This window comes from Ursus arctos, unplaced genomic scaffold (genome assembly GCF_023065955.2).
Source record: "Ursus arctos isolate Adak ecotype North America unplaced genomic scaffold, UrsArc2.0 scaffold_4, whole genome shotgun sequence".
NCBI classification, from domain to species: Eukaryota; Metazoa; Chordata; class Mammalia; order Carnivora; family Ursidae; genus Ursus; species Ursus arctos.
The window spans coordinates 86549528-86576342 of record NW_026623056.1 but is presented as its reverse complement, the minus strand read 5'-3'; the positions used below and the strand labels follow the sequence as shown (position 1 = coordinate 86576342).

The window sequence follows — 26815 nt, the reverse complement described above, 5'->3', positions numbered from 1 at the left end:
GCTGGGAGCCTCTAAAAACACAGAGGCCGAGTGCGTCATGTCAACCTTGGTCATTTCTCTACCTCTGAAGGGTTCTGAGGTTCTGAGGTGTGCTAACGATGACCTCGGCTAATTCGTGTCTTCGCCGCCTGCCCCTAATGTGTGGTTTTCTCCCACAACTGGTTAAAATGACCAATTTTACATCATGTATATTTTACCACAATTAAAAAGGTGGAAAATCTATCGATCTTAGCAAAAAAAAATATATCTATATTTACATATGGATGTATCTGTCTCCTTTCACCCGGGAAGCTTAGCCACACACATCAAAAAGCAGAAGTGGGGTCTCTGAACATTAGTCCTCCCTGTACAGCTGAGGACTCTGGGGCTACCAGGTGAAGGGACTCATCTTGCAGCCCATCAGCCTTTTTATTTTGACAAATGCTTCATGTCAGTGATCCAATTTCACCCTCCCTAACAGCCTGTGGGTAGCCGAGTGGGCAGGGCAGGGCTGACTCGTTTTACCAATGAGAAAAAGGAAGCCCGAAGAAGCCCCACAGGCCGGAGGCCTCAAGGCCAGTGAAGCCTGCAGGCGGCCCTGGGGGACGGCCCTGCCGCCCTGGCCACTCCAGCCCTCCCCTCCCCCGTGCAGGGGGCTTCGGCAGGCCTAGCCAAACAACAAATCAGTGCTTCTGCCTCGGTCATTCTCCCTTCTCCCTCCGAGAGGAGATCCGCAGGCTGGAGGGCGTCCTCGAGTAGGAGCCGAAAGGACAGTTGACAGAGATGGTTCAGGGCCACGGCATCTTCACCCTCCCAGGCCAGGCCCAGACGGGGCGCCCAAGGAGCTCGTGGCCACAGGTTTCTCCAGGGAAGGCCACCTGCCTGCTCGCAGCCTCAGCTCTGGTGGCTGCCACAGCTCCAGTGGCTTCGCACCAGCCTGCGTGGGCTGCCCCCCCACCATCCACACTACTCAGTTTTTTAAACCTACTTGATAGAGATACAAGACACAATCCCGACATCGTGGGCCTTCAAGAACAGCTAACTTGTGTCCACAACACACACTTCCAGTTCCTACTCCAGTGAGATGATGAAGGTATAAGTAAATAATATAAAACAAGTATCTTGTACCCGGAGAAGCTGGCTACCCCCCGTGTCCTACGGCTGATAGCAATTCTTTCAACTCACGACCTGGTCCCACTAAACCACTTTCTAACTCACATTCTTGAGAGAGAGAGAGAGAGAGAGCACAAGCAGGGGGAGCAGCAGAGGGAGAGGGAGCAGCAGGCTCCCCAGCTGAGCAGGGAGCCTGCCTCGGGGTCCCCAGACACTGGGGTCATGACCTGAGCTGAGTGGAAGGCAGACGCTTAACTGACTGAGCCCCCCAGGCGCCCCTCTAACTTGCATTCTTAGTGTGACTTATTCCTTGTTACATTTTGGCTTAACGGTGTAGCTTTCAGGCCAGTTTCCACGTCGGCTTCTTCCGGAACTCTGCAGGAGCAGCAGGGGCCAGACTCACCTGGAATCCAGGAAGATCAGCTTCAGGTCGAGGCTGGCCCTGAACATGAACATGTTACTGTGCAGCTTGATCTCTGTGATGGCGCTGGGCGGCAGCGACTGGCCCACGGCCACCAGCCCCACGATCTGGTAGCACGAGTCGTACAGAGACATGTCCAGCATATACTGCCTGATCTTCAAGTAGCCGCTGCAGTGGATGACCTGGGGAAAGCAGAGGGCAGGGTCAGCCGCCGGCAGCCCAGGGGTCAGGCTGGCACCCATGCCTCCTGGCTCGGGGCCTGCCCGCCTTCTCGAGTGTGCTGGACGATGCCCAGCCCAGCCTCTAGTGAGCTGTCGGGCCAACATGCTGACAGACACCGAATTCACTGCTCAGAAGAAACGGAGCTATGCTTCTTTCTCAGGAAACAATATAATACAACGTAAGGGTTGTCTTATCCAACTGAGTCCAAGTAACTCCACAAGGTACGACTACTACGTAATGGATTTACCCATAATTAACTCATCACCAAGTCACCATTAGACAGCACAACAAAAGTGCCATGGGAAGCTAACCGTTGGTTCCATGATGCTCGCTGGGGTGCCTGTAATGCTCACCCCCTTTCGATGGGACTGGATTTGTCTGTGAACTTGACATTTATGTCACCTGACAAGCTATACCATTCCAATAAATTAAGAATTCTCTCCGTAGAATCAAAAGAATCTTCCTTTTCGTGTATTTCTATTCTGTTTTGTTTACTTCATTTATAACTCAAGATTTTATCCCCCTGTTATAAGCACTAAGCCGGAGTGGCTAGATAGAGACCTCTGATCGTTAGAGCCAAAAACCACGCAGGAGAGAATGTATAGCTCCCATACCTGCTGCAGGAGCAGCGGCGAGAGCCCCCTAGACAGAAACATCTGGGTCCCCGTGCTTGCTGTCTGCAGGTGTTCTTGAGGAGGACCCCCGCCACCTAACCCCCCCCCGACACGGGGCTCCTCGTACCTTGTACCCACTGCACGTCAGGCCTGCGTTTCTTTTCGCCAAGACACACTTCATCCGCAGAAAGAACGACCGCTCTATCTCATACTCTGAAAGCAGGAGTGAGGTTAGGTTGGCCAACTGTCCCACGATGCTTCCCCCGATTTTGTCCCAACAACAGCAATCAATCCCCAGGACCAGACCAGGCAGCCAGAGGCCCCAGCGCAGAATGCCCAGCCCCTGACCTACAGAATTTCTGCCTGTGGCCGGGACCCGGGTGGGGTGGGAAGACTGGCCCAGTCCTGGCATGGCTTCCACGTGCTCCAGAGGCAGGCAGCCAGAAACGTGGCCATGGCAAGAACTCAGGAGACACCAACCTGGGGCCAACGTGAGGACTGTAAGTGCAGTGGGCCCAGCTCCACTTGACACGCTTGTGATCCTCCCTCCCCCTCCCCGGGCAGACACAGAAAAAATCTCCTTGGCCAGCCCTGGGGTGGAGGCCTGTGTTGGCCAGGAAGGCCCAGAAGCATCTGACTTCCTTCGGGGTAGAGGATACTGAGTCAGGGCTCACAGCACAACCCTCTCCCCAGCAGAGGGAGGCAGTCACAGGGCACCTCCTGCCAGCTGTGCCCATGGGCACCGAGACTGCCTGAGACTGCCCGAGACTGCCACGGAATGGGGAAGAGAACCCAAGAGACCCACTCGCTCGGCCAGATCAAAGCTTTTGCCCTCACCTATAGCCCCACTCTGACCACCCTTCCTTTCTCGATGACTCTGACCCTCCCCATTCAGTCTTTCCCTGGCTAGCCTGAAGGCCTCACCCACCAATCTCCGACCTCACTATTGCAAATGCGAGCGAGTCCCCTAAGGAAACACCCTATGCTTCAGTGAGCAGATGCCAGTTCTCTGGAATGATGTGTCCATGCCCCTGGGTAAGGGTGAGGTCACTCCACTCCTAATAAACAGCTACTTGGTGGCAGTTAATAAATTAATTTTTAAAGAACGGTTACCATTAGGAGTGGAGGCAATGCCCCCTGCCCCTCCACAGGGGGAGCAAGGGAATCACATGCCAGGCGGCCACATTTACCTAAAATTTGTCTGCAGTAGGCCAGGGTCTGCAAGGCATCAGGCTTTTCGGTAACACACCTGCCTGTCTGCACCATTTCCAGCTACACACTGAGGTGTGGACGCTCAGGTCTAAACACCTTCACCCAGTAACGAACCATCCAGTTTGGAGAAAGCCAAGAGCACAACAACCATGAAGCAGCAAGGCGAGCTCAGATGCAGAAAGCCAGCTCCGTGGACGAGAATCCGGGGAGCAGTCCCAGCGCCTGCGAACCTCAGACCTTGCACATTCAGATGGCAACTCCACCTCTCCCAGACCTCGGTGCTTCTCGTGTGTGGTTGCTACACCTCAGGCATGAACCCCACGGGGACTGGGATTGGAAGGGCCTCGTGATATTCCTAAGACATGGTTGCTGTCATTTTATAAACACTTAATTTAAAGCCATGACATGGAAGAGTGACGTGAAACCAGAGCTTGTAGGAGAAAGTCCATTCCTGTATAACTAACACACTGTGGAACTTTCTAGAACAATAATAACACAATGGTCTCAGGACTTCTCTAAGATTCCTGTGGCCTTTTCCAGCCTTAAACAATCCCGCAGTGAAAGCATGAGACTCAGGTACACTATTCCCCACACCCCCCAGCCCTCAATTTGATAGAAATCACTTCTTCTGAGCTTATCCATGTGCACTGATGTGGTCAGACTGTTTGCAAGGACTTAAGAGTTACAGACTACAGTGGGGAGCCTGGGTGGCTCAGTCAGTGAAATGTCTGCCTTCTGCTCAGGTCATGATCCCAGGGTCCTGGGATCAAGTCCCGTGTTGGGCTCCCTACTCAGCAGGGGGCCTGCTTTTCCCTCTGCACCCTGCCCCCCACCGGCTCGTGCTCTCTCTCTCAAATAAATAAATAAAATCTTTTAAAAAAATAAAGAAGAGTTACAGACCAGAGCTACAAGGAAGCCCCCACCTCATCTCCGAAACCAGCACAGCAGTCTCTGTCCCTGATGCGGAAAAGTGAGACGCACAGTGACCACGTCTGAGGCTGAGAACACGGGGGCCCCAGAGCTGCATCTGCAGGTGGTTTTAAAGCTGAGTGTGCTCTTTGCAGTCTCTCCTTCTGGCCTTAGAACGGCCCCTCCCAGGAGGAGGCAGTGAGAGAGGAACTCAAGCTTTTCTCCGGCCGTCTACCTCATTCGACCATGCTTCATGGCTCTCCTTTCGCATTCTGTTCTTTGGGGAATTTTGGCCACGCTGGGGCTACCATAGTCCACAGCAGACAAGAGACCCCTTGAGCAACATGCTGGTTGGTCTCATTGGACAGTCAGAGAGAGGGAGTTACAGGGCCGGCGGCCAGAACAAATTCGTCTTCCCAGCATGCACTGCAACCGCAATTTGGGGAGTCATTTGGGTAATGATGTGTGCCACATCGTCCACCAAACAATCACACCACATCATGTCCTGACACACGCTTATGGAGGTAGGACCCCAATCTATGCGTGTCCAGTAGTGGGACCGTCAGGTGGAGGATCGTGTCCCCACGTGGAGACAGGCCAGGGAGGTGGACCTGCCTCCGTCTAGACCAGGGCTTCCTAACGGATTCGTGCCGTGGCACAAAAGCCACAGATTCCTACCTGGAATAACATCCTCAAGTGCAGAAGATAAAAATATCTGAGATCACAAATGGAGCCAACTCTATTGAAAACAGTTACCAAAATAGGAAAATAAGTGGTGATTTGGTTACAAATGTGCTGCTTTATTCACACATTAAATAACAAGAGCCTGCAGCCGGCCTTGTAACTCCTGAAATTTCTAAGTAGCGATGAGCGTTAAGTGGTAAGTTTAAACACCTGTGAGAACTGCAAAGTGAAATGAAAATGCCTGTGACTCTCGTTGTTGGCAAAGCCACGGGTAAGAGTGAGAGTAAAGTGGCCTAGTGTCCATTATCTATAAGCCAAGGAAATGCTACCTTCCAACCAGACAGAAAAAGGTGTAATTCTCCCCGTGCAGTTTCACAGACCCCCTGAGCTCTATGGGGGACCCTCTGGTTAAGAAGCCCAGGTCTCGACCTGTGTCCCTGTATTCTAAACCAAGATCGCATTAGGGAAGAAGGCTTTGACCCCTTTACTTTACCTTCTACCAATGCCTATCATGGTCTCTGGCACCAGAAATGGGATCAATAGTGTTGCCTCGAAGGACAGAGGCATAAACGCAAATCCCCCACACTGTGTGTTTGCTGGAGAGGCCCAGCTGGGCAGCCCCAGTCACGCTTCCCCTTGGCAGCATGGGGAGCAAAACCCTCGGATCACATCGAAGAGCTTCGTCTGGTTTTCATTCTGGTTTCTTTTCATCTGGAGGAAATACCTTGGAGCAGGTGATGGTGAAGTGGCTGGTGGGCCGCAAGGACAGCTGTCATCTCATCGTGGTCGGAAGGATGGATGTACTCATAAATACTGTTGCCGGTGAGCTCCACCTGCCACAGAGGGAAGGGAAGGGTCAGAAATCCCCTGGGGGCAGCCCGGGGGGAGGGAGGGGAAGATGCACGATAGGTACGCACAGCATGGGACAGAGCTTTGACCTCTGCTCACCACGCACACCTTCTCCCCACGCAGAAACACGTGTCTTTTTTCAAGCAGCGCTCTGAACCGTCTCCCACGTGGGGACGTGAGCTGAAAGCCGAGACAGTCCTGAGCAGGAGGAACTGGGACGGGAAGGACGAAAAGGTGAGCCGTAGAGGTGGGTGACCCTCAGGGACCGGGCAGCATCCTCTAGACAGGAGGCAGCTTACAACGGACTGGAGCCAGGGCCTGGCCCTCCACCCACACTCCTGTGCTGCGTTGAGGGGCCTGGCCAGCCGGGAGACCAGCTGCCAAGTCCAGACTGTGGTCCCTACGAGAGCCATGTCCTCTCCGAGGCTGAGCAGCTGGGAGCCATGGGGGCTCCGCTGCACTTGGAGAGGGCTCGCACTCCGACAAAGGCCCCTTCTCCGTCAGCTCTGAGCTGCGCCCCTCTGGCACCGCCAGGCCTCTTTCACGTTGCCAGAACCGTGTCCCTGGCCTTCTGACTCCGAGATGACTGGCTCCCCAATGGCTCCCGCCCACGGGTGTGGCGGGGCGGCCTCGTGACCTGTGGGAACGTTCGGGCCCACTCCAGACAGCCACGTGGCACGGTGGGTATTTCCGGGGGTTGCGACCCCAGCACTGGGACACCGCCTACTTCCAGGCACACCCTGCAGAGGACACGAGGGCAGGCCTAGAGCCCACGTGCGTGTTGCACAGGACCCTGCTTTGCAGGGACGGGCGTCTCTAGGAAAACACCAGCATTAGGACCTTTCCACAGAGATTCCTGCTGATTCGACGTCTAACCTTGAGAACGTTTCTACTGCTCTCCCAAACAGAAGTGCCATGCATGATAGGGGAGGTTAGAGAGTGGCGAGACCTGGACACCCTGACCTGTCATCCCAAGATGGGCAGTGCCATAGAATGTTCCAGAGGCTATGACCATCAGAAGGGCCTTCTGAGCAGCGGTGGCAGGACCCTGTTTTAGAGATGCAATGGTGCAGACGAGAACAGTGAGTCAGGGCACCCAGGATTGCCCAGGGCACTGACGGCTCTTCCACCACAGGCGGCAGGAGCCCTGGAGCCCAGGGGAGAGGACACTGAAAGCGCATGAGAAACTGCCCTTGGGTGGCAGGGGACCGTGGGCAAGTCTGACTCAGTCTTCCTCAGCTCTGCCCCACGGGGAGAGGGCAAGCTAAAACAGCAAAGGCAGGCTTGCGAGGGCCTTGTCCCCAACCACCCCCTTGTTATTTTTAAGCGTGTCGTGCCTTGTGTTTTGTTGGGAGGCTCACTGGTCTCAGAGCGGAGACAACACGATCTCCTGTCAAGGGGCAGTTCTGACCGGGCCACCTCACGCAGCAGGACAACCGCAGCCAGCCAGTTTAATGGACAAGTTCTCCTGGGAGCCACTGTTCCAAATTGGCATCAAGGCCATCGGCTCCTTCCCTGGGACCCAGCGGCCACGCAGGGGTGAAGCAATTTACCCCGCTCCTCTGAGCCAGGTCTTCCCATTTGTTAAGACGTAGGAGTTACCCTTTTATTCAGAACAAATTACGTTTCTGGCCTGCTAAGTAATCTTGTCCCTAAAACAGCTTTCGCAGTTCTGTTTTCTGCATTATTCATGGAATGTTTCTTGCCAATACTATGCCAACAGAGGAACGGAGAGAATCCTGTCACAGAGAGCCTCCCTACGTCCCCCCTTGACCCTAAAGGGGATTTGCCTATGACCAAAGTTATTACGCGAGCTCATTAAAAACAATAAGGATTAAGAACTAAATAGTCTTCTTTCCAATAATTTCTGTTCATCCTTAAAAAATTTCAATAAACCAGCAAGTGCTAAGTCACCCATTTGGGACAGGACCATGTCCTCTTCTCTGAAGTCAGTGATGGAGATCCTTCTTGAAGCTCTGTCAGATGGAGAGGGACAGAGGCTAACCGATAAGGGAGCTGTTGTTGTGTTTCTTTAATCGATTCACAATTTCAACAGCTTATTTTTAAAACGAAAAAATAATGAGATAGAATTTTTTGTGCGTGGGCCTATCATTTTTCCCTTACTCGTGTTTTTAGGGGAAAAAAATGAGCATTCTGGTTTGCTCCAAGTTCTTAATCAGAAAAAAGTACCCCATGTCTTTTTGGAGAAAGTATATTTATATGCTTGCAATAACGCTTGCAACTGTCCTTACAGGGATTTGATTCGTGTTTTAATCCCAAAGTAGCTTCATCTGTCTTCAAAGACCCCATTCTCGCCACATGCATTTGGAGACTGAGAAGAGAGAAGGTCCATGAATTAAGAGGCTTGATTTTCTGAATCCTTGGTTCAATTATAAACTCCAAGGCTGTCCAGGAAGTAAAATGGTCTTCAAATAACGGAAATGTTTTTAAAGAACAAATTTTGGAATGATAAAACAGTGCTGACCTTGACTCAAAATTATGGTTGACATGGTGTTTCCTGTATTTACATATCTATTCGTGCTTTTGAATGGTTGAAAGAAATGTGACTACCTCACCAAAAAAAAAAAAAAAAAAATTAGGGTTGTCGCTATAAAACTCCCCAGGTCTCATACATCAACCTTATTAAAACAGACCCTCAATATGATATTTTAGTATTTGTAAAACCCTGCTAACTACAAAATGAATTGCTTTCCTACTAAGAGCGTTTTTATGTTTTGCTGAATAGCTTTCCTTCCTGCCAAGAAAACTGCATATGATAAATACAGCACTAAATGGATATATTCTGGGTCGGAAGAGGAAAGTCACCGAGTACTCTGGAAACACACATTACTCTGCTTTGGGTGTTTTGCTGACTATGGTAAATTAAGCATTTAAAAAAAAAGATGGTTTGGATTTCAGAGTTCAAGTTATGTCAACAAACATAAAACGCTGTCCTTTCTCTTTATTTCAAAAGTGAAAGGATTAGGTCTTATGGCCCCAAACAATGCCATGGCTATTTTTACGGCTGTGGTTCCGGCCACAATCTCAAATATTACGCTTTCCTTTATATGTCTCATAAATGGCTATTTCACACATACCTATAGTTATTTTAAAATTTATATTAGTTACCTAGATGCTATATAAGGTTTGCGACTTTGGTGAAGAAATTTAAACCACAGGGATACTTAAAAGAGTCTGTGGAAATACACAGCAGGTATACAGGGCTTTTTTCCGTCTTCCAATATAAAGTAAGTTAATTACATTAACCAAAAAACCACGGAACTAACCATCTAATAACCTTGTGTGGATAAAGAGTGCTTCCCAACTCTACCTCTTCCAAACAGATCTAAATTTGACTACATGAATTATTACATATCATCTGTATGTGCACACACCAAGTGGAATTTTCAAGCCTGTAGCCTGACTCTGGTGGAGATAACTTGCATTTTGTGGTCGTCTCTGTCACTCTTTGGTCCGAAAGTCCGACAGCAGGGTTCACCAGGGTTACTAATTTAAAAGCAAAAATAATACACTCTGCCAGATTTCTCACTCCAACACTTGTTTTAAAAAAGTTCGATAAAAGGCTTTGAATTAGGACGGGTCTATAACACATAAAGAATGATTTTTATACTCTCGAATAGATCATTCAGATAGTTCTCTAGGTAGTGCAGATTAAAAGAACACAAAAAACAAAAAACACCACCACTTTGCTGTGAATTATCGCACAATTATGACAAACCTAGGAGCTTAGGTTCCCCAGGAGCTGCTAAGATCGAGTTTAACCCTGAATTAATGTGAAAGATGTTGTTACTTAATGAGATAATGTCACTGAGGGTAATTGAAAGTTCTTGGAACACAGAAGGACACGATGTAAATATAAGCTATTAGTACTATCATTTTTCATCAGAAAATCTGTTTCAAGGGTTACTCGGCCTACTGGATAGAATTTTCTTAACACTTTCATCTCTGAGGATTTAAAAAAAAAATCCTTAAGCCTATTTTAATAAAGTTTTCATGTTTGACATATTTGCCTGACTTCTTACTACTAATGAAAATAATCTAAAAGGGACAAAAAAAATTTTTTTAAAGGAGAAGCTGGGTATTTGACATACTATTTAATACTTCATTTTACTACTTAAGTAAAGGAGACAGAAAAAAATACACATTGTGATTCTGCCTAGACTTCCTTCTTCAGAGTTAATCCTGAGCAGGAGACAGATTTGAGGGAAAGGTTTGTTGTTGCTTATTTAAAGAGTTCAGCGTGGAACACTCCCAGACACCAACGAGGGCTCGCATCTGCATTAAAGTGTTTTCGTAGCTGGAGACTGATGGTGAGACAGTCCCGCCAAGAGATCAGGCGGAAAAAAAAATTCAGTCGCTCTACACAGTTTGATTTATCTTTTTTTAAACGGACACTTCTCCCGGCCGGCAACATATAGACAAAAGGCATCTCGACAACATTCTTGAAAATTGATGGGGTGTAGAACTCCCTCCCCTTTCCAAATTAGGACACCAAATTTTATTTCTGCGTTATGACCAAAAGGAAATATTATTTTAATTGGGGTTCTGCTGAGGTTTCCTTTTGTAGAGTTCATCATGAACAGCAGACGGATTTGTCGCCTATCCAATATTTTGTTCATTCTTAATTATTGTGCTCATAAACGGTCAATTTCATTTCCCACATAAAAAGAGAAAAATGACAGAGAGGGAGTTGTAGGATGCTAGACTGAGCAGCCTGACCGAATGCACTGGAGTCCTGGGATGTGCGCGAGGCCTTATGATGTACCAGAACATTCCACGGGGCTAAGGGCCCCGATATGTGCCCACCACAGGACACTATTTGAAGCAACTTTTGTGCTACTGGAAGTATAGTTCTAATGAAACTATGGGGACACTTGGCTTTTGCGTAGCTCCCTATTATTTATAAATCACATAAAATGGGCACTTTGATATAGTTCTTACCACAACCCTGAAAGAGAGGTAGAGTAGGCAGGATCTTCTTATTTAAGAGATGGTTCAGAGAGGCTAAGTACCTGCTCTATCAGACAATGAAAACCATATAACTGGGCATTCCCCTTTTTGCTTTGACTGCCAGGGAGCTCAGATCTAAATGTAATATCTGAAAAGAGTGACTGTACCTGTTTGATCTTTGTCCAGTCTTTTTTAAAGGAGGTGAAATGTTTTATCTTATTTGTGACATTATTATAAGACTAACCAAAGGTTCAATAAATTACAATAGAGAATCAAGTAATCTGCTCAAAATCATTCAGCCACAGATAGAATGAGGGCTAGAAACCAGACTGGTTACAACTAAAGGGCCTTAAATAACTCTAAATAGGGCAAGCTAGAAATTCAGAGCATAACAACGTTGGAAAAATATATAAATAGTACATTTCATGTCCCCAGCAGTATTTCCCGTTCTACTACTAGACTAATACCATTAGTCCTGGAAGTATAAGAACCAAGCCTTAGCAAATCTTAGCTGGGAGACCTGGTTTCGTAAAGGAAGAGAAGAGGAAATGCAAAATAATTTTAATATGAGATTCTCTTTAAAGGACGTTACTTAAGAAGCCCGGGCACAGAAAGCCCTTTGGGCGTGGATAAGGATATACACACACTGGAAGAGAAGGCTGTAAACGAATGGCGGGTCTAAAAAATGCATTCCTAGAAAAAGAAAAGGAATACACCAGATGCAGGTTTCCAAATTGGTAATTTCGTTTTTCGATGAAAAAACCCCAGCCCCGTTAATTGGCATGTTTTATTTTGGCTTAACTACAGAGCGGGCTAGTGCGATACAGATCATTCATCTGCCTCCTGGGAGCCCATTTCCTGTCCCTAATTAATTCTACTGTGTCTTCAGTCGTGATGAAAAAGAGCACTCTGATAAGTCACAATATAAAGAAACATTTAATCCCTAGATGTATAAAAAAAATGTGACTTTTAGAACCTCAATCCACGCTTGTTAAATCAGAAATGTGAACGGCCACAATCAGACTCCTCCCCTCCCCCCATTCGGAGGAGCCCAGACAGCAGCCAAATTCTCGCCCAAACCCTTGGCTTGACCCGAATAGATAAAGCTGAGCGCACCTCTTTCTTTTACGGGACGAACCCCTTTTTAGAAGACAGTTCCAGAAAAATCGGTCATATTTAAATGTTCTAGAGAAAACAGGACCTTGCTGTGCAAAACAGTAGTAAACTGAGTTTTATGAGTTTCTATCACAAGCATATAAAATGCTTTACTGAAACGACCACTGAACTGGAAAAACTCAGGAAAAATTACCCTGAATTCCATGTGAACACTCATAAATCTACCCCCCCCTTCTCTCTCCCCAAAGCACAGTCTGCATAAAATCCATGTTCAACATCAGTTTTCCTCTCGCTTTCATGGCCACTCACAATACCACGTGCAGCCCAGCAAGCTTGGACTAAAAATCTCCCTTTGTGAAGCTCTTGTTAGTGGCAGAGTGTTACTGTATAAGCGGGGTCCAGGCAGTCAGACAGAATCTCAGAACAAAGCTGCCTGTGGCACAGATATACTGGTCATTAATCCCGAAGGAAAAAGAAAGTAAAACGGGAAATGTAACATGAAGAAAAGCTCTGCGGGATGGCCTAAGAAGATGATTTTGCAACTTTGGATTATTTCATACACAAAAGCAGGCGCTTGAACAGAATCATTTACAAGTTGGGTGAGACAGCCGGTCAAGATCCGCCAACGCTTACTTTTACATTTTGATATTTTGGTTGTATATAAAATTAGGTAATACCTACCTGCGACAAGCCCAAATGTACAGAAGCTGTTTCTGATATATACATGATTTTGCCGTCGGAGGCTACCACGAAAACAAATCCATCCAAAGTCTGTAAAAGAGAGTGCCAGGGTGAGAGGTGATAGTTGTACGGTAGAGTGAAATCTCGTAATCGTACTGCCCCTGAAGTGGAGGGATGTATAGAACATTGTCATCCATACATAGTTGTTAAATGCAAAAACGAGCCCAGGGCCATACGAAAGAGTCCAGGTTATAACACTGAAGGTTTAATTCCTGGGGCCAGGCTCTCAAATGCTTTTAAAGCACTTTAAAAACAATCTTACATCCCCATCACAAAAATCATGCAAAACACTTGAGAACCCCTAACATGCTCAGTTTAAATGCAGTAGCTTTATTGTTTACAGTTATTTTAGCACTTAGCACAAATCCGGAGTTCTATGGTACTTAGGGGGAAACCGACCACTATATAGACCATTTTATGTCATAATTGGCAGTCCTTTCTACCACTAGGACATACGCTTTATTTGCCACAATTTTCTAGTTACCCCTAAGTACCATTTGAATAATAAATTCCGAACACTACCACTCCCCTGAAAATAAAATACCTGGTTATTTTAACAGACTATGTCTACAGAATTAACTACTTAGAATTTGCAAGAGATCAAATAACCTTTGCAAAATTCAAGGAGAAAAAGTATCAATTTCTGAAAAATTAAAACTACCTAAATGATATTGCCTAAGTTGGCTAGCCCTCATAAAAATAAAGTAAAATTTTAAGAGCTAATGAAGACAAATAAAAAGGTAATGATTATATTTATATGTGGCGAGGATAAAAAGACTAAATTATTTTTGAAAAAGGAAACTGCATTTTTATTTACCCATTCATATTTTAGATCCAGAACCAAAGAAAAGCAATAAAGTTGGTGAAAGATCCGTACAACCCACAATGCAGCCCCCATAAAAAATATTCCAAATCAATTTCTGGCCACAAATTCTATTTTTACAGCATGTAATTGAAACCAGATTACCTTCGGTTTTTCTAAATCTGCCCCCTCTTTGGAGGGGGGCCTACAAAGAATGTAGAAGTGAAACTTGAAAGATATCCTTACATTCTGCTGTCTCAAATACAGTTTTACTGTAAAAATCCTTTGCCAACTAAACTATCATCACCCTAACCTATGCTGAGGTTGAAATCAACATCTTGATTGTAAGCCTTACTTTCTCGTTTCTAACTCAGCCACAAAATATTTTCCCATCTAAATTCCGTTTCAAAAATATAAACTATACAGCAATTTCTAAAGTTATAAGCGTTTTGGCACATTTTACACTCTTGCTTAACTCCGAAATCATTAAAGAGATACATTTATTGAAACGGTATCTGACAGCCATACGAGAAAAAAAAGAAAAAAATGATCATAATTAGATTCTGAAAGTTGCCAGCAGTAGCTAAAAAAATAATATCCTTAATGGAAAATGTTGGCTATGCCTTCGTAGCTTCAAATGACCTAATTCGCTTGAATGTGTATTAACTGCAAACACGCCCATCGCACAGCATTCGGAATTAAAGACATGTACAGTGGAGGAACCGAGGCGCGTTGACCATGCCGGCCAGGTTTTCACTGAGTTGTCCCTGACGTTAGTGTCACTTATAATATGTAGGACTATCAAACAAGCAAAACCCGGCGCACCGAGCTGGAAGTGAGCAAGGGGGTGAGCGCAGGGCGCGGGAAGGACTCCAAGAGCGCCATTTCCCTGCCTGGCTACCCCATCGTTTGCTTTATGCTCGAAAAGCTTCAGGTTTCGAAAATTCTCCGGGATCTTCTCTTCCCCAGAGCATGCATTAAAAGGGGGGGGGTGTCGTACTAGACATCTGGGGAAAGGGGTTTTGAAAAGATCCGCTTTTTTCGAAATGCGGTGCTCTTGGCTGACTCGCTGACCCAAGTCATTGAGTACTGCCGCCAACATTTTTTTTTCTTTTAAAGAAAACACAAAATAGAAGGAGGAAATGCAAAACAGCTCTTGGTAAGCATTTTTCGATGGCAGAGACAAATGACGGGCGGGGGGAATGAATCGGGTCGTTGATGAGGCTCTGTAAAGGGCATTTGAAAATTCGGAGACAAGAGGCGTTGCTGTCCCCACCTAGCGCCAGCCTCCGACTTGGAAATGGCCGGTCGGGGGCACGCTTACCCGGCCAGAGCCACAGACACTGCAGGCGAAATCCCAGGCCAGGAGCGGTTTACCAACCGTGGATTAAATGACTCCAACCTGAGGGCTATAAGCGGCTGACCACAAACCAAGCAAGGGCTCCCTCCGTGAGCCAGGTGACTCCGGAGGCAGCACCAGGTCATGACCTGGAGCACTCAAGAGCTGGAGGACTTGGGTTGAACCAGGCTCTAGCACGTGCTGTGTGACCTCTGGCATGCTGCTTAACCTCTCTGTGCCTCAATTTCCTCCTGAAAAAATGGAGTTCAAAGCAGAACCTACTCTAGGTGGGTGATGACGCACAGTAAGATTTAGAACAGAATCTGCCCCGCAGTGAACCTTCAATAAATGCTGTTAATATTCTATTATAGATGCTGTCTTTCTTTTATTGCACCCCCTCCAAACATACACGATTGTCAAAGGCTTTAGAACTGCCACACTCTGGCTCAGAGCGTTGGGATCGTTCTTTCTTTGGCTCAAGCGCCTGGCACAGCATCTGGCACAGAGCAAGCGCTCCATAAAAGTTCGCTAAGGGAAGTAAGGTTGGAAAGAACCGCGCGCCCACGGGTGTCCTTAGGCCTAGGTCTCGTGGGCTACTGAGTACTGGGACTGGGACACGGCGAGAGGCGGGGTGGGGGTGGGGCTGGCCGGACCTTCCTCTGGGAGCCGAGTCCAGCCCCAGTCCTGGCCTCCAAAGAGGATGCATGGAAGGTGGGTGGGGAGGTAGCCAATTGCCTCGAGGTCCAGAAGCTGTCTCTCCCCTCAGCGACTTCTGCAGCCTGATGGTGGCCTAGGGATCCACCCAGGGCTCCTTGGGGAAGGACATCTGGAGACTGGGGTCGCGGGGTCAGAAGGGAGCCCCCTTCCGGTGCTCTGCCGGGTGCAGGTCGGCGCCTTAGGCGGTGTCTGCGCTCCTCCCCCCACCCCACCCCCGCAAAAGAGGCTTTACCTGAAGCAAGTGCGATCCCAGCTCCTTGGCGACGCTGTCCAGGGGCCCGGCGCGGCTCGGCTGTCCCCACGCGTCTCCTAAACCTGGACGGGGGGAATAAAGCGAATCAGTAAAGGGCACAGCCGACCGAGAGGCCCCTACGTCCGGCAGAGCACGCGGAACCTCCGCACCGCGCGCCCGGGCCAGCGGGAATCCCGAGAGTACCCCCTGCCGCCTCCGGGGACCCGCAGGCCGTAGCCTGTGTTCTCGCCACCGCCCCTTTGCCCTGGATTAAAGAGAAAAAAAGGCCAGAGAAGATATTCCCTCCGAGGCCTTGGGTCCAAGCGTCCCCAGTACGCGCTGAGCTGGCCAGGACCATAGCTCCCGTGGGTCGCCCACGTGCTCACGGCTCTGAAATTGCCGTTTTATTTGAAATGCCATAAAGTAATCTAATCTGCTTTGAAATCGGCCATCTTCGAAGCCAAACGGGGATATGGATATCGATTTGACCTGTAAATATTCCCCCAAGGACCCTTCCTCACTCCCTCCCTTCACTGTGTCACGGGCAACTATGCATTTTCCCAAAGACAGGCCCAGATGAAAAGCCCTAACCATCCAGGAGGCAGCTTTTCCTGCATAAAAACAGACTTTTTTTTTTTTTTTTTTAACCTCCCCTAATCCCTCGCACTCCCCAGCCCTCCCTGGCTCCTCGGGAGCGCCATCCCCCTTTGGATCCTAGTGCTCCAGCTTGGGAAGGGTTTACCTGGGGCCTTCCCCAGGGCAAGCTCCAACCCTCCCCACCCCACCCCACCCCCCAGGTATGGCGAGGGATCGGGGAAGGCAGTGGGAGTCTTCCAAGATAACTGGAAGGTATCTGTTGGCACCTAATAAGGGTTCCCCAGTTCTTAACTGCCCCCTAAGATCTCCTGCTTCTCCCCACCACCTCCCTGAAGGTCACAAGTGTTTCAGAAAGTGCACCAGGGGAAAGGTGGCCCTGCTCAGTGACGCCTCCTCTCTTGTATCCCCAGCTCAGCTGCTGTGACCCCAGAAATCCCAAGCTTTCTTCTGCATATTCGGGAGAAAGTAGGACAGCCGGGTGGGGTTTCTGAGCTAAGTGCCGGGTGGAAGAACCCTCAGCGACGATCTGGAGTCCTTCTGCTGTGGGCCTGGCCAGCAACTGTCCAGTTAGCGCCACCACCCAGGCGCGAGGTGGAGAAGGCCGGTGACTGCGCGCCCCATTGGCTCCAGCGGAGAAGGCGGCCCCAGGCTCCAGGTCCACTCGTGCACCGTCCACCCCTGGCTGCGACCCAGGTGGGGTGAGCTGTGGGTCCCGCTGCTGGCAAGTCCGGCCTCCTCCCTTCCACCCAGAACTGCAGGCCAGACCCACCCCTGCCCACTGCGCGTGCGGAGCATGGGACTCCGTGAAGCCAGAGCGGGACGCGTGAAATGGGGAATCACGCCTAGTCTCAGCGAATTTGGGGACCATTCCTGGGATCACAAAACTCCCCCAAACGGGCTGCGGCGAATGGGTGGCCTGGAAAGTCTCTGAGTAGGCCCTCTGGGTCTGTCCCAGCGCTGTTCCCGCTGGTGTCAGGAATCTCAGTTCTGGAGGCCTCCACCCCGAGGCTGAGGGAGCCACTTGGCCCCAGAGCACCTCGCGCCTGGGGGCCCCCCATAGGCTTTGGAGACCCTTTCCTGCAAACTCTGTTCACCAAAAAAAAAAAGGATGATCTTTAATTTCTCCTCCTAGGCTGTAGGAATTGGGGGCTTATCCCGGTCTCCCCATAAGGAAGTGGCTAAATTCCGCATATCCTGGTCCCCCAAACAGGATCGCAGCCCCTCAGCCTCGACCATGTGATCAGAGGTGTCTTCTTAACCCCAGGAAATCACTGCCTGCCCAATTTCCCTTCGAAGGGTGACCACAGTGACCATAGTAGGGCACCAGTGGCTCGCACCAGCAGGTCCTCCCCCTGCTCGGGATGGCTTGGTGGGGTAAACGTTTACTCCATTAAGGAGAAATAGAAAGAACCAAAATTTAAAAACCCTGGGACTTGAATGAAAAAAGAATTTAATAAAGACCCAGGAATCCTGATTTCTGAAAATGTACAACTGTGCCCTGGTCTCTGTCCTTTACCCAACTCCTGGGTCCTTTCTCTCGTTTGCACCACACTAGCCGTCGCCTAGCGTGGGAAAAGTGAACTTGGCCTCCCGCATTAGGCTTCTAGCAGTGTCCACAAACAGCTGACCTGGGGAAATCTGTACCTTTGGGAAAGGTGCAGACCCAAACCAAACTTTCCTGCCCAGCTCTCCCAAAAGCTTTGTGGAAGGTTCTGGCCTTACATGCAAAAGTGCTTTGGGTACACAAGACAATTGTTCATTTAATTCAAACACCCGGATACTTCAAAAGAGCCTGTTCTCTTATATCATTATAATTTTCCTATAATTTCCTGACACCTCTGCTTTGCTGGTAGATCTTTGGTCGGAATGCCTCTTCTGGACCCAGCCCTCGGTGTTGGGGGTGACAGACAGGTTTCCCCTCAAGCATCCTTGCCCCCATGCCATCTCAGCCCAGGCAATGGTGCTGCCCGCTCTTGCATTAGAAACCTCTGTGGGTGAGACATTTTCACTCCACCCATAAAAATCTACTTTGGGCTGAACGCAGAGACTAAATAAGGTAGGGTTTGTAACGCGAGCCAAAAATGGTCTTGGTATGGTAAAGCCATATATGTCCCCCCCAAAGTGAGGTGCTGGGCATGTGGCCCTTGTCTGGACCTAACAAAGGGCTTTATTTGTTTGAGAAAAGAGGGGAGACAGGTAAGACTGAGTTAAGCTCCTCCAAGGTTATCAGTGGCTGGTGGCCTACCTCTCCTGATCCTGGGAACACCCACCTTCCACTGACTGTGGGGGGAGCAGCCGGATGGTGGGGAGCACCCCAAGCCTGGCCTGGGGTTCCTCTGCCAAGGTTTGCTATCCCAATCGCCCTACATGTGTCAGCAGGGAAATCCACTGGAGACTCCCTGCTCCTGAGAATTCAAACGGCCAGGTCATTTGGGGGAGGAGGTCAGCCACTGGGTCAGAGGGAAGGGGGGCCAGGAATCCCCTTTCCCCTTCTGCTTCTGAGAGTTTGTGGGTACCTGCACCTTAGTATCCACACTTGGCTATTTGGCTGATTGGCTGTTTGGTTTAAATCTTACCAGGCTCTCCTGCCACTGAAGCTATTTAAATATGGTCGCTCCTCTCTGGGTGCTCAGTTAGTCAGTCAACAAACAGCTGTTAAACACCTGCTGTGCAACCCCAGAGAAAGGGTCTGGAGTTTGGTAAGAACTCCTGGGATGGACAGCGGTTTCTGGAAGGTAGCCTTTGGTATCTGACATGGTGACAAGAACACTCCTCGCAGGGAGGGATCTTGTGAAAACTAAATGGGGTAAATAGGGGACCATCTGACCCTGTCACCACCCGTCTGTGGAAATTTGGATCTGGGATTGAGAAAAAACCAGGACAGACCTTTCTGGAGCTCCGAGGGGACACAGGAGGATCTCCCCTCCTTCTGCCTCCACTCTTCCCCGCTTAAGATGCCACCTGGCCCAGCCTGGATGGTCTGATCTCCAGCAAGTGCCCTGACCTCTAACCTTTATTTCACAACTCTAAAGTGGGGGGTTTTGTGGGATTAAATGAACTAAACCAGAGGGTGCTGAGCAAAGCGCTGGGTCCCCTGGAAGGCGGTGGTGCGGCTACAGCCTCCGTCCAGCCTTCTCTTGCCTTCCCGCGCCTTCCCTGCCTCCGGAACCTCTCCTCCGCCTCCCCTCCCCCAGTTAATAGCCTCTTGCGGGGGAAGGAAGCGTGTTATTGGGGAGCGTGGCCTCTTGCGAATCGTGGGCCATCTTCGGACACAAGGTCACACTGGCTGACTGCAGACTGCTCCAAAATCAAGAAGGGTGCGCGGGGAACTGAGGTGGGAGTTCAGGGCCGGCTGCCCGGCTTCTCCACCGCGACCCCCCCCCCCACCCCGACGCAAGGGAGCCGGCGGGGACTGCCGGTCGCCCCGCGGGTGTTTACAACCCGGCTTTCGGAGCATTACCAGCCGCGGGGGAGGCAGGCTCGGGGCTCGGGTCCAGGGCTACCGGGCGTCGCGCGCCTGGGCGAGGTTGTAACGCGGGAGTCGGGGGCCGGGCTGCCGCCTCGCCCTCTAGGGGAGCCCAGAGCTGGCGCTTCTTCCTCCCTCGGCTCCAGGACCCCGCAAACGGTCACGGTTCTGGGGTTCTTCCGAGCACTTCGGCTTCCGGCCTTGGAATGCTTCGTTCTGTCCGGGGTCCCCGAGAAGCCCGGCTTTTGGGCCCTTTTCCAAACCCACGGTCGCACAGCGGGCCGGGAACAGAGTGTGAAGGGGGGTTGGTGGGGACGCCCCAAGAAGGCCTCGCCGGGCCCGGCCGCGCGGGGAAGGGAGGGGGCTTGCAGCCTGGCCTCGCCTGGCCGCCCGCCAGAGTACGTGTTCAGACAACAGACGCGAGGCCCGGGGCCCCCAACGCCCAACGCGGAGACCTCGGAGGCTGGGACCGAGGCCCGGCCGCGGCCCGCACGGAGGAGCGCGCGTGGCCCGGCGCCGCCCGGAGCGGCTTCCCGTCCGCGCCTCCGAGCGCCCGGGCCGCCGCCTGGGTTCTGGCCCCCGGGGGCTGGATCTGTGGCTCGCGCGCGCGCTCCGGTTCCTGCCTCGACCCTCCCGGGCCCCCCGCGCCCCCGCGCCCCGGAGTTCCCTTCCCCGCTGCCCACAGCTCACAGCTTCCGGCTCGGCGACTGTGAGCTTTCCCTCCCGGACCCGACGCGGAGAGGGCTGTAAAGCTCCACATTATTCTAAAAAGTTGTTGTTGTTGTTGTTGTTGTTGTTGTTGTTGTTGTTGTTAATCTACATTATTTCGGGCTTCGGTGGAGAAGGGCTCGGATCTGTTTAGGTTTAGGGCGGGTTTCTCCTCACCAAACCCTCTAAATCAAAGCGTTTCCGTTCCCCACAACAATTTCTAGCCGTCTGCCTGAATCTAAACCCAGACAAATTCCACCACTGGAATGATTCCGGCCTCAAACCCCCATTATTTTTGTGTGAGAATGACAGTGTTGCACTCCCTTCCCCTGCTTTCACCCGCACCTGTCCACAGTCTTCAGGTCTGGGAAAGGAGGAGGAGGGGCTGTGCTCTCCTTGGGGGAGTCGGCCTCAGTTTCCAGCTCCATTCCTCAGCTGAGACCACCGGTCAGTCCCTCCTCACGGCTTTCTGTAAGCAAAGGTCCAGAAGGGACGCCCCCCCCCGCCCCCCACTGCTGGCAGTCACATCCGAATCCAGAATCCTGGCTCCTAGGAAGGAGCCTAAGCAACGGGCTTGGCCTTGGAGTTGCTGCAGCTCTGACTGGGGCTTCCTGAGGCCCCATGTACACACCTGAGGGAGGACCTTGTCCTGCGTCCTGCCTGGCATGGTCACCAAGCAGCTCCGGCCAGAGAGCAGCAGAGTTCTCCCCCCGGGTGCCTCTGTGTTTCCAAAGCGCCCCCTCTCCTGAAGGGAAGGCCACAGTGCAGAGAGGGCAGGCAGATCGTGGGCCAGCGTGTACCAGGCCTTCCCAGTCCCCAGTGAACACGGGGAGTTTTCAATTCTGAGTCCACTTCCAAAGCCAGCCTTGCTTTCCTGCCCTTTTCCCTGTCTATTTCCCATTTCTTAGCTATTAGAGGGGAGAGGCGAAGATAGCAGGTTTTCCAACTACAGACAGTGAGTCCAGGAGGTGCACAGAGTGGGGGCACTCTGCCATCTAAGCCATGCCTGGTGCAGGAAACACTGCGCACTCCCCAGATGAAGTGACAGGAGTAAGAACATGTTCGATTTCCACCTTCACTGCCTGGTTCCTCAAACATAATGCCAGGAGCCTTGCACAGCTACGGAGTTCTTACTAGGCCCATTTTGCAGATAGGGAGAGGGAGGTCTAGTGGGGCAACTTAACAGAGCAGAACCTTGAACGGGCTATAAAAATTGCCAGCACCCCAAGCTTGCAGTCTGACCTCCGTGGGGGAGTGTCCACCTTGGCTCCTATGCCTCTTGCTCCCCCTGTGTCAGACTCCTCCGAGCTCCTCTATCTTTACTCTGGCCCAGGTGGGCTCAGGATGAAAGGAGCACGGCCAGCGGCCTCCTGTGCAGCGAGAGGACAGGCAGCGTCCAGCGGACACAGCAGGGACCGCCTGCTCTTACCCTTGTGGGACCCTGGAAAAGGCCCGTCCCTCTCTGGCCTCAATTTCCTCAGGTACAAAGGGTTAGCCAGCGATGCCTGTGGTTTCTTTGGACTGTGCTCTTCATTTTCTGACTCCCGAAGTCCTAACTTGGCCTCTAGATCCTTCTTCACCCAGGGACCCCCTCTTGCTCCGGGACTATGGGACAGCAGGACCGAGCTCGAGATACTGGTTTCACTGGGCATCTTTCAGTCCGCAGCCGAGAGTCGGAGCTGATCCAGAAGGTCCCGCTGCCGCGCAAGTCTGCATCGGCCCTAAATGTCCCTGATGCTGACGGCCGATCCCGGCGGCCCCACCAGGCCCTATTCCATTCCCGCAGCGCACACCCAGGCTCGAGAACAGAGGCTAAATCAATTACAGCGCGGCTTCCGCACGCCGCCCTTCCGAGCTACCGGAATGGCGAGCAAGTTATTTTGCATAATTGAGGTCTCTCTAAACGTCTCTTTCTCTGCCCAGGCACCCAACTTTATACCTCCGCACCCCAGACAGACTTGAGGGGAGCAGTGCCACCGCCCTGAGCTGCAGGCCCCAGGCCTCTGAAGGAAGCCAGGAACCCTGGGCCTCCCAGTCCACCCCTGCAGGCAAGCGCCTTCGCCTCCACTCCCTGCTCAGGCCCTGCAGGGGAGCCTGATGCGACCGCTGCCTCCTCTCCATCCCTGATCAATCTAGACCCCATAGGTTCAGGGCCATTTCCAAAACTCTAGGGCCAAACAACTACCTCCAGATCTCTCCCTGAGTTCCAACTGTGATAGTCACCCCCAAGAGGCATACAGGCCACCCCTCAACCAGACCACTACCCAACAAAGCACAAGGGCCTGGTGCCTGAGTCCTGGACCACCTCTGCAAGCCCACCTCTGCAAAGGGCTCGGGGCCAAGTAAATCTGGACTCAAAGGCCTTGGAGACTCACTTTCCAGAGTTAGAACACCCAGATCCAATTTTTAAAAGTCTGCAGAAGCAGTACACCCACCACTTCCCAATTTTTAGCAGGCTTTCCTGGAAATTCTCCAAACAATAAATGGCTTACAATTAGCCCTCTTTCTCCAGGCCTCCCTTTCTAATTTCTGGCTTACTTGAAATCATTGGTAACTGATCATTTAATATTCCAATCCCGGCTTCTAATGTGTTTATTTCCAGTGGGGAAGTGAGAGGAGGCCAGGGTCCTGTCCTGGTTCCCCACCAGCTTGCAGCATGCAAATTAAGAAACAGCTCACCCGGAAAAAAATAAATACATTTAAAAAAGAAAGAAAGGAAAACAAAAACCGGCTCACCACGCCACTCCTTCCCGGCTGGGAAGGAGACTCGGCCCTCATAAAACCCAATTCTCTTTTAATTTTAATTTTCTACTTCTCTGGTGGAGGGGTCACCCTTGGGCACACTAATAGCGATCACCCGTTTGACAATTTCCAGTAGGAGGGGCTGGTGTGGGGCACCACTTTATATTGGGGCTGGAAAAGGAAAGAAGGTGTGTGGGGCTGGGCTGGAGGTACAGGTCACAGTCTCCTGCACCAGCGGGAAAGTGCTGGAGGCTGCATGGCCCAGCTGCGAGGGAAGGGCTAAGCCAGTCTACCGCTTCCGGGGCCCCCCTAGACTCCCGGGCCAGCTGTGATGCAGGGCTGTAGGTCTCGCTGGGCGACAGGCCCTCTGAGTTCCACCCGGGAGGCAGCGTGAAGTGCAGCTCCAGACCCAGAGCCAATTACTTATAACAGGCTTAGGGGCAACCAACGCAAAGGTCAAGCTTCCTGACTTCTGGTCGATCGCCTGGCCAGGCACCGCCTTAATGGGGGCACCCTGCACCCAAAAGGACACCTGTCGCTGTAGTGCAGCCACCCTCTGGTGCCTGCGGCTGAAGTTGTTTCTACTCCCCCACCAGATTCTGGAGCTCCACACGGCCCTAGTGGCTCCCCAGCACAGAAGTCTTGGGGTGCCCAGCCGGCCCGTGCAGAGTGTCCCAGCCACGTGTCAGAATCTCTCAAGCTAGCCTGCAGCCACCCTGGCTGGGGACAGAGACGCTGAAAGGTGATCGGTTCAGAAACACTGGGACACCAAAAGGAATGCTGCGGTGAGCAGGCCTCCCCAGCCCTGTTGCAGAGAAGTGCCCAGCCTGGCAGCCATGGTCACCCGCAAGCCATGTGCTAGCAGAGAATGCTGGCCAGTATGCCATTACTTACCACCGGGAGTCTGCTGGACCCATGCGTCTTGGTGACCCTTGCCCACCGTGGCACCTGCCCCTCTGGGTTTATAATTCCAACCAGGAAAAAAAGACTGTGCTCTGGCCTGTCTGCCATTTTCATTCCAGTGGCCTCTCTCTCCTGCAGGGTTTCAGCTCACCTACTTTGGGTCTCTCCTACCCAGACCTGCCCCGCCCAGCCCCAAGGGAGGAAAGAAGAGGCAGCCAGAGAGGTCCAAATCCAAGGCCCGAGCCCCAGACAAGTGCCCTGCCATGGCTAGGGCCTTCTGGGCCTGGGCCTTCCCAGTGCACTCCTCTCTCTCCCAGGCCAGAGGCAGCAAGCACAAAGTCTCACCTCTGGCTAGGGTGCACACGCTTCCCCTCCACAGAAAAAGAGATAGGAATGAAAGAAGGAAAAAATAAAAGGGAGAGTTAAAGAAATGAAGAAAGAAAAAAGAAAAGAAAAAGGAAAGGAAAGAAAAAAAGAAGAAAAAAGAAGAGAAAAGGAAAGGAAAGAAAAAAGAAAAAGAGAAGGAAAAAAGAGAAGAGGGAGGGAAACCAGAATGGACCAGCTTAATCACAAAACAATTCCTGATTCTCCGGGTCCACACTTGGGCCAGAAGACGGTCTAGCCCCCACGGCGCCAAGACCCTGGCTCCTGTCTCCAACAGGAGCCGAAGCTCCCGGAGCGGCCTCCCCAAGACTCCCTGGCACTGGCCCTTCAGCCAGCTCCAGCTCCCCGCTTGGGCCGAGGCTCTCGGCCGCCCACCTGCGGCCTCACCTTCGGGGAAGACGGCCCGCATCTTCAAGTAGCTGGTGGTGAGTCGGATGATAGATGCCTTGTCCAGCTGCGAGGTGATGGCCGACGGCAGCGGGAGCAGCTTGGCCAGCTCATAAAACTCGCCATTTTCCTTCTCCCTCCTGGTCTTCGCCGCATTCTTGGACTTCTCCTTCATCGCGCCTCGGCTCCGGGCATATTAGACCCAGCCGTGCTCCAGGCCCTCGGAGCCCCGCTCCGGCTGCAGCGGCGGGGATGGGGAAGGGGACTCCGGGGGCCAGGTGAGTCTGGGGCACCGCCCGGGGCAGGTGCGCGGGGCAGGCCTGGGGCACCGAGTAGCCTCTCCGCAGCCGCCGGGCCTCGGAGATCGGCGCAACCCAGCGGCGCCGCTGCGCGCTCTGCCCGCCGCCCCGGGCGCAGCCTCCTCCGGGCTGTACTGTCCCGCGGTGCCCAGAGCCCAACTTCCCGCTCGCTTCTGCTCGCTCTTCCTTTCTCCCTCCTGTCTCCTGCGTCTCGGCTTTCTTAGGAGGTGGAGAGTAGTCAGCGAGGAGGCAGCGGTGCCGCTTAGTCCTTGACCGAGTGTTCGTATCCGCTGCCGCGAGGCCCCTCCGGACTGGAGAGCGGCATGGGCGGCGGCGGCCGCGGAGCCATGGAGCGGGAGCGGAGCCGAGGGGAGCTGGGGCGGAGGCGGCTGGGGTCGGGCCCGGGCGCGCTCTCCTGCCCTCCCTGGCGGTTCCCTTTGCCTGGAGACGCGGCGCCCGGAGCCCGCGATCTGTCGCGAGCCGCAGCAGCTCCGCGGTCCACGTGCGACCGAGCCGCGTTTGTTTATGGCGGACCCGCCTTCGGGCGGAGCACTCGGCGGCCTCGGCCCGGGGAGGAGGGGCGGGAGGGGGGAGGGACCGCGGCGGGGGCGGGGGCGGCGAATCTCGCCTCCCGACCCCGCCGCGGCCCCGGAGTTACAGGCGCGCCTCCGCGTCGCGGCCTCCAGGGACTCTCCCAGGAGAGGCCCGCGCGCTCCCGGCCTCACGGAAGTCTCGGTGAGTGCACACGGCGCGCCGTGGGGACCGGCTCCGGCGAGCGGGTCGCGGGACCTGGGCGCTGGGATGGGCGGTGGGGAGGAGCGGAGGAGGGATGGAAGGCAGGCAGGGATGCCCAAGCCTCCCCTGTGGCTCCCGTACAGGTCCTGGGCGCGCGCGGGCGAGGGGAGGCGGCTTGACCCGCCGCATGTGCGGTGTCCGGGAGGACTCAGTCCTCCGAGCCTCGCGCAGGTCCCGCGGCCGCACTCCCCCACTTGCAGGTCCGAGGGCCCGAAGGGAAGACCCACCCCTTCCTCAGGAAAGGGCGGCAGAGAGACTGCCCCTTCTGCCCTTTCTCTCCTCGAAACACCGGAGCGAAAGAAGATCGGCGTCTTCGCGGAGAGGCTGCAGGCCGCGGGGACGCGCGGGCCAGACGAAAGGAGGGGACGGAAGAGCCGAGGCTAGAGGCCAGTCCTCGCCCAGGGTGGCGGCGGGCACAGGGTCCAGCGGTCCCCGCTCCCGCAGCCCGACTCCGTGCAGCCGAAATTTCGGGGAATTGCGGCTGGGCCGGGTACTTCAGGCCAGGATCCCCGAGCGAGAGTAATCGAGTGAGCATTGGTGGGGGCCAAGCCGGTGGGCCAGGAGGCAGCTGAAGTAGGGAGAAGCACTTGGAGACGCAGCCATGGGGCGTCCT

At 52.4% G+C, this 26815-nt stretch overlaps 1 protein-coding gene across 1 annotated transcript in view; it reads right to left on the bottom strand.

The window, feature by feature from the left end:
• Positions 1-25903, bottom strand: part of SIM2 (SIM bHLH transcription factor 2) — a 50880-nt gene extending 24977 nt beyond the window's left edge. The window contains exons 1-6 of the mRNA XM_048215228.2: positions 25109-25903; positions 15922-16004; positions 12772-12861; positions 5879-5987; positions 2477-2562; positions 1496-1695 (exon numbers count right to left, since the gene is read on the bottom strand). Of these exons, the coding sequence (XP_048071185.1) occupies positions 1496-1695; positions 2477-2562; positions 5879-5987; positions 12772-12861; positions 15922-16004; positions 25109-25283 (743 nt within the window). The 5' untranslated portion in view covers positions 25284-25903. The remainder of the gene's footprint in view (positions 1-1495; positions 1696-2476; positions 2563-5878; positions 5988-12771; positions 12862-15921; positions 16005-25108) is intronic.
• Between the last annotated feature and the right edge of the window lie 912 nt (positions 25904-26815).